The following is an 8,295-nucleotide window of genomic DNA, read 5'->3' on the forward strand; positions in this document are numbered from 1 at the left end:
AGCGACGTACATTACTTTGACATACATTTCTTACATTTCCTGTCCCGGGGGGACAGAAGGCAATCCTGCCCAAGTGGCAGAGGATAAAACATTCCTTACACTGTCTATCCTCAGCGACCAACTTTGGCTTTTATATAGGTGGTCACACTCGCTGGTGATCAGTTGATTAAGGTGATTTGATCAGAAACACCTGGCTGTTACTTCGCCTCATAAATCCTCTGGAAGCAGTAAAGGTGTATTAAGTGTTTCACAATGGCATTTTGTATTTATTTTTGATTTTTCCAAAAAAACAAAAAAAAAAAACAGTGGCACAGTAATATATCATGTGTCATATTTACCTAATTCTAAGACCTGATAAGGACCAGATAATGACCAGTGCTTCTGTGGGATCATCTCTGGTACAAACAGCAAGGCCACCAGAATGTGGGTAACTTATAAAAGTCCATGTTATGTTTATCCCTTTTTTTTCCAAAAAGTTAATGAAAAGACTTGATTGAAAGTCCAATCATTGAAAGACCAATCATAGTGCTCTTGTTTAATTTTGTTGTTAAATTGTTTATCATTGTCGAAGAAGTGCACATTGATTATGATTGACTAATGCAAGAAAGGTTAATAGGAATGCAAACAGATTAAAGTGTAGGATGAGCAGATTCTTAACGGCTGATTCCTGTTCTCTATAAATTAATAACGAGACCACCATTGGGATTTTGATCAGAGTGATAACGCAGGACTGTGCCTCAAAAATATTGTCTGTATTATTGGAGAGCATGTACTGTATTGGGCCTGGAGTTCAGACATGTCATACTTTGTCTAAACTCAGTATGTCTGCATCACAACATACTAATAAATCCATTATCCTACCTGCTCTCGCAAATGGGAATTTGGCCAAGACCAGCTTGACCACCATCTGTCTGCTTTGAGACACCCTTTATAGAGACTGTGCTAAAGAATGCACCAATCGTGATTGTAGATCAAGCAGTGCTTTGCTTTATTATATTTAATGTGCACTATTGCTACTTCCTGGGTGCCACTTTCGGACTTTTGTGCAGTTCGCCATCTAGAGTCAACATATTTTAAGACTAAATGTTGCATTAATAATGACCATTTTGGGTGATTTCTGCCTTCAGAAGAGCATCGCTACATTGAACAATTCTCAACATTAACACAACATGAAGACAACATGAACATAGTACTATTTATGGTACCTGTTTTTGTTTGTCAAAGTACAGAATGATGATGACTGCTGATAACATTATGAAGTACAATGGATATGCAGTGCTGGTTTGAAGAAGCAGGTAAGCAAATGGCTGTAAGTGTCCACATAGTTTTTTTGACTATACAGTGTATATATTCATCTATTAACCTGTTCTATTTTTTTTTTCCCAATGTAATCAATATACAAGAAATTAAATAGGTCAAGTTCTCCCATTCCCTGAGATATCCCCTGTTGCAAACCAGTGCTTGATGTCTCTTCTTCACTTGCAATACACATCATAATTTAGTCTGGCTCCAAGATTTGTCCCTCCAAGGTGCTTCTCAAATGTAGCATTCATTTGTTCACTCTGGGCCTGACTGAAATGGTTTCTCCAGTCTCCAATTTCACCTAAAAGAAAAACATTATATTTGGTAAGTGCATTGTAAGTACTGTTTTTAAACTTCATATATATATCGTGTATGAAGGCTAAAATTATGATAATAAAACGTATAATGTGAACGCAATTGTTTATTTGGAATGCTCTTAAAAGGTTAGTCATTATTTGTTATATACAAATGTCTTTTTCCGATCACAGATCGGGTAAACTTGGACTTGGACCAAACCATACACACACTCCACACACTCACTGCGAAGTATCATTTATCTCTGTTATTTATCTCACATACTAAACCTCTGATTTCTGTTTTCTATTTTAGACAAATTATCAGTCCCTTTTTCTTTGCATATTGTCTCGTTCCTTGTTTGTATAACCCCGTTTCCAAAAAAAGTAGGGACACTAAAAATGGAAATAAAAACAGAATGTAATGCAAATCTGATAGATGCATATTCTATTCACAATGAAAACAAAACATCATATTAATTGTTAAAACAGAATATATTTCATTTGAAGGAAGAAAAAAAGGTCACTTTTAGAATTTGATAACTACAGCAGGCCACCACTATGTGGCGTCATGTTGCTGATGAGGAATGTAGTTCCATACGTTTCCTGAAAAATATGTTTTTCAGGATGGAAGCATTTGTTGCTCTAAAACCTGTATATACCTTTTAGCATGAAATTTAAGTCAGTGCTATACACAATGCCATCTCTTTGTTAATCATTGTCAATGTCAAGTATCCAATCAGCCTCAGGTTTCTGTTGTTGCAAAAGATAATTACCTGGGAATCACAATTCCAATAATAATGTAAGATTTTCCAAAGAGGTACAAAGAATATCACAGTGTTCATGTTAAAGCCAGTGGATTTCCACCTCAGTGTCTGTATGATTGAACCATTGAACTCGTACGAACTGTATATATCCACTCTTATGCTGTTCTGTATAGTTCAGAGGGATTTACTCAAATTAAACGAGTGATGCTGGCACTTAGTTAGCAGTTATATGGCTGTTCAATTGGAATAGAAACACTGTCTTGATAAATGGGCACCTTGCAACCCCTTCATCATATTCACCAATTATAAAAACCTTAAATATCTGAGATGTGTGAAAGAACTCAACTCTAGCGAAGTCAGGTGGGCCTTGTTTTTTTCACCCAGTTCCAGTCCCAGTCAAGCTCAAAGAATGGTAATGTAAAAGCTCTGTGATATACCCAGCCAATTCTTGAGAATCAAGCCAAGAACCAATTTTCCCAAAATCTTCTTTCATTGGTTTACTGGATCTTGATCAGGAGATTAACCCTGCCAACCTGCATTCTTCTAGCCCAAGCTGTCAAGGTATAATGTTCTTATTCTCTAATCTACAAACCAAACTCAACATCTGGGTACACACACTTTCTGCAACTGAAACCCAGCCATCCTTAAATCATTTAATTCAATTCATCTTATTTGTATAGCGCTTTTGACAATGGACATTGTCTCAGAGCTTTACCCCGATAATGTGGTAAGAAAAAATGAATTAGAAAGTTCTTAATGTAAGTTTGTCCCTAATTAACTGTGGTGACTGTGGCAGGGAAAAACTCCCTGAGATGGCAAAAGGAAGAAACCTTGAGAGCAACCAGACGCAAGAGGGAACCTCATCTGGGTGGCACCGAAAGTCCATTAAATTACAGCTAAATGTTTTTGACGTGTGCAGTGATCAGTGATTAGATGCGAACTGTAGTCCTGAGTCAGTGTAGCAGACTGTTGACATTAACTACAGTTTAAATCCATAAATCATGCTTACTGATATTCAATTAATCTTGGATGAAGTCCCACAAACCCTGCTTATAGGTAAGTTTCATGCCAACGCCTGCATGGTCTTCACAACACACATCATCTTACCTTGATCTGGACTTCATGACAGATCTGTGTGATTCTCAAGAAAAAAAAAACAGTTTCTTGGTTATCATCGATCGGTCCCTCCACCTGACACGACTGCACAAGTTCCCCACAGCATTTAAAATTGCACAGCTCATTTTGATTCATGTGGTCTGAAACCTTAAATTAGCAAAATGTAGTGAGTGTGGAGCCAATGAGCTTGCTTTGTGCACCAGAGCCTTGCCATGCAGAGCCTTGACATGGTTTGGCTTAGAAGTTCCTGTAAAAGAAAATTGTCCAGCTACAGCATACAAAAATATGCCATATAATCAGGAGTTATTTGCTCACCTTTTCTGAAAAAGACATTTCCCATCTGGCCATGAGAATCTTTGGAGCCTTTTTTCATGGCATCAAATGTGCTTTCCTCTGCAATTGTTTGGATCTGAGCATCAGTCAATTTAAAGCCAAAAAACTCTGCCACCATTTGAATACTTCCCTTGAGGTCCTGAGAGAGAGAGAGAGAGAGAGAGAGAGAGAGAGAGAGAGATGTTTCTGGAATCTAACAGTATATAGAGTACATGTTGCACTGTCCCCACTCTGTTTCCACAAGAGATTGTGCCACCACACCTGCTAACCATACCTGCTTGAGTTCTTCAAATGTGATGATCATGACGTTTATGTCATTCATCTGTTTTTCCCAGGCAAGAGCATGGTCAAAGTACGAGCCCCATGGAACTGCAGAGAAATTTGAGAAGACATATTGTTGTGTTAAGGAAAGTAAAAGAAAAATATCCTAGTGGTCATTTTTTCAGCACTGATTTAAGAACAACGATTGAGCAACCGAACTGAAGAGCAATGAATATTAAGTTTTAATGCTTTCAGCAACATTTATCTGAGGTGATACGACTAAAGAAGGTGCTCCCAAATGTTTTGAGACCAATGACCCCAAATGGACATGATTCAAATTTTGTTTTTCATTTTTTATTTAAGATTAATTAATTCAATGTATTCATAAATTCAATTTAAGGAAATTCATGGGGCAAATGGAGTAATTTTAAATCATCTGTGGCTTGCAATTGTCCCTGATCCTCGGGTGACTGCACAGTTGCTTAAAGCAATATTAGAAACTAATGTCCATTTGAGAATTGGCTGGCTTTACATGTCTTGGAGGAATCACATGCTGGCATTTATCATCCTAGTTTAGTAACTGACATGCAATATAGAATTGGATAAATAAATTGAAAGTTTCACAAAAAAAACTGTGGGTAAAATCAAACAAAGACGGTATTTAGATTTCCAAAATATAGGATGAAACTGTGCCTGCTGAGATGGACTAGAAATAGTTGTTTGTACCTTCACCACCTATAAAATCAATGAAGAATTGGTCCCAGGGTTCAACAGTTGGCAAAATAGGATTCTTTTTTGAAAAGTGATAAAATGAGACCGATGTGTCCTTTGGGTTGCGGAAAATGACCAGCATCTAAAATGAAACATTCGAAACACATCCATGAATGAGGACGTATAATTTAATTTCAGCACGAAGTCCACAGTCCAGTCTGATACAAGATGTTTGTCACAATATATTGAATTTAACAGGAAAATGTTCACGGTTACCAGTCTTGTGTAACAAAATCTGTTTAAATGGTCAAAACTACCCCAAAAATAGTATATTACATCTTACAATAGCTTTATATTGAAGTTATATTGAAGTTTTAAAACATAATCACCTATTATTTTTATCCAAATTCCATCAGCAAGTGAAATGTTGCCCAATTTCATAGGAAAACCATGAATCCTAAATGTCACTTCTTTAGTATTTGAATCCTTAAATACTATTAAAAAATGAAGTCATTCAGATCATTCCCATAAGTCAAAATGCAAGCATATACCTTTGTTTTCTTTTGATAGAAAGAAGGTGGAATGTTATCGGGATGCATGTGGGTTCCCAGTAATCTTGGAGATGGGGCCTCGTGAAGTAACTGCAACACAGACGTAATGTGAGGAATGTGCAGGAAGTGAGCATTCGTCACAACATAGACATTTGTTATTGAGTTCAAATGCAAACACATCCCAAGGGACCGGTTGAGGTTCAAAGCGAGTTTTTTTTTACTGACCTAGAAAAAGGAGTAAAGGTCATGTGTGCACATAATTCCGATCCATCGTTCGTTTTATGTGTGCATCTGCAGTCAAAAGAGACTTAAAAATACATGTGTAAGTTGATGGATAATCTTCTGTAGGCTTTTATGGTCCATAATTGTGCATAATATGTTGCAGCATTTTCATTAATCAGTGGTAGGAAATGTAAATGCACAAGAAGTTTTTTATTTACTACCTCTGGTATTGACTACATACAGAAAGTTTTTCATTGAGTTTGTTGTAGTTTATTTTTTTCTTACCTGCAGCATTTCTGGTCCAAAGAATTCCAGGAGGGGTGGGATTTTGGATTCTACTTTCTCCCCAGTGCTGGCTGTAATGATTTTGCGCAGAATTGTGACCATCCAGTTAAACCCTGTAACAGGTTGATTTCTCTATCATCTCATATCACGGCTTTCTTGATATAAAGTTATATAAGTATCTTCTGCAAGCAAATTCTTTGGGTATACAAGCAGTATAACAAACACACTGGGTAAAGCAGTTAATTTGCCAAAGATGTTGCTGAAACCTGCGAAATGGACATATAATATAATTCAGTCCATTTATAACAGTATTTAGGTGTAATATATAGTATTTATTTCAGTCAGAAGTTGATTCCCCACCAATATTAATGGAAAAATTTACCAATTCCATGAAAAGAAATGGATTAAGGTCATGTTTAATCCAGGAGTGACTTTTACCCCAGTTGATATTGATGATGCGGGGAAAACTCATTTCCCATTGTAAACCCATGATTTTTTTTTTTTTTTTTAAACATGATCATTAATGTGTTTTTATCTGGGGTTTTTTCCCTTAAATGCTGTTACTTTACCTCTGGTTTAAATACCTGCAAATGATACAATTTCTGGTCAGGCAAAACATTTTCAGAATTAAATATGAAAGAAGATTGAATGATGTGAAAGGATTTCCCAGACAACCATACATATATAATTTTAAGCATTAGGGATAAGGTTTGGGTCTATTTTAGCATTTTAAACTATTATATATCAGAAATCTTTATTTCATTATTTATTTGTTTTGAAAAAAGACTAACACTCGACAAGCAACTAAGCATTGTGGTTAATTTAAAGAGAGCTTGACATCTCAGGTCTCCTCAGGACCTCATCTTGCACAGAAGGGGTTGGGGGTTGTAAATGACTCGGGGTAACCGAGGGGCCCCATATCAAGGCGGCACTACTCCTGTCTACCATGTGGAGAGAGGCCATATTTTTCAGTTGATGTTCCCCGTTGTGCTTATCTGTCATATCTGTCTCAGAATCTCAGGAAAAAAGTAGTCTATGAACAACATTCCTTAAATTTGTGACTTCTTTTGAACTTTTTACCTCACTATGATCAGCAGGAAGCTGTTATTAAACAGTGCTGGTTCTTGGCTATATAAGAGGTCAAATATTACATATCGCAAATTACAATAATAATATGACCATCATTTTGTACAAAATTCAAATTCATACTTCAGCTTCAAACTTTATGATGAATCAAGTTTAAATCTTATTTAAAAAATATATATTCAACAACCTCATCAAATTATATAGAAGACAATGCAATTCCAAAATCTTTTTTTGCACTTACCACATTTTGGATAAGCCACCAGCAAAATATCATCACTCCGTGCCTCTACAGTCTCCAAGGCTCTGAGGTTCTCCTCTGGGCTTATGATCACTGGATAGAGTACACCATTATACCTGTAGAGTTTCTCCTCTTCCCTCATGCTCTTAGCCATCTCTATTTTAGACTGGAACCTGGTTGTGAAAGAGTTCATGCTTGTTCTCTGCTCTTCCACTGTCTCCACTTTCTGCATTCCTGCTTAGGTCTTTTTCCTTTTTGTTTATGCAACTAGATGTAGATGAATGGTATCGCTCATTGGAAATAGGTGTATGGTCGTCAGGGCCTCTGTGACTGGGTTTGTGGTTGTAGGTGGAGCAAAAAGAACAAGGCACAACTCTTCTATCCCACATGAATGAGAAATGGGAGGTTTCTGCTTGTCGTAAGGGCTGGTTTCCTGCCTGTCAAGATGATGAACGGACTGATCAAATGCTTTTAAAATGTTTTAAGGAGGCCACCCCAGGGTAATACAACATTTTCATTTAAAGCCTGATGCATGTGCAGTTCTAACCCACAAAATTTGTTCTTGGAGTAAAAGAAAGGTTTATTTATGTAATGGATGAACAAAAGAATGAAAATAATGATGCAAATAAGACCAAAAATGGCTGCTTGTGACACAGTGTAAAGTGTAAAGTACCTGTGGATGTTGGGGCATGTATAATTTGACAACCCATCTGACTCGTCCTGTCTAAAATCTGGGATCAGTGATGGAGAGAAACCAATATAATCATTATGGAGTCACAAAATCCTGAAAATATGCTGCAGATTTTTGCAATTCTTGCAGTTTCTCAATGTCATTACCCGATGCAAAAAATCCTTACTTTCTCTTGGCTTTCAACTTCCATCCCTTTCGGCATGGCATTTGTGGACAATACATAAAGCAAGGTTAGTGTTCAAATGAAGAGAGGGGTGGCAGGGTCTTCTGGAATAAGGGGAATTATTATTTTGAATGTATGAGTTAATAAAGTGATGCATCGTTTTAAACATATTTGCATTGGTAAAAAAATTATTAATTTATATAGAATTATTAGTAGACGCGCTATACTTTTATTATTTGGAACGTGACCAATAATTTGCGACTAATATTTTATATG

The 8,295-nt window shown here is 36.6% G+C and overlaps 1 protein-coding gene across 1 annotated transcript; it reads right to left on the reverse strand.

Moving 5' to 3' along the window:
* Positions 1 to 1,018: 1,018 nt before the first annotated feature.
* Positions 1,019 to 7,397, reverse strand: LOC124381173 (sulfotransferase 6B1-like). The gene is made up of 7 exons (XM_046842590.1): positions 7,169 to 7,397; positions 5,842 to 5,954; positions 5,335 to 5,424; positions 4,799 to 4,925; positions 4,086 to 4,180; positions 3,794 to 3,950; positions 1,019 to 1,603 (listed from the first exon to the last, which is right to left on the reverse strand). Exons 1-7 carry the CDS (start codon positions 7,395 to 7,397, stop codon positions 1,476 to 1,478), a joined length of 939 nt encoding a protein of 312 aa, XP_046698546.1. The 3' UTR covers positions 1,019 to 1,475.
* Between the last annotated feature and the right edge of the window lie 898 nt (positions 7,398 to 8,295).

This window comes from Silurus meridionalis, chromosome 28 (genome assembly GCF_014805685.1).
Source record: "Silurus meridionalis isolate SWU-2019-XX chromosome 28, ASM1480568v1, whole genome shotgun sequence".
NCBI lineage: Eukaryota > Metazoa > Chordata > Actinopteri > Siluriformes > Siluridae > Silurus > Silurus meridionalis.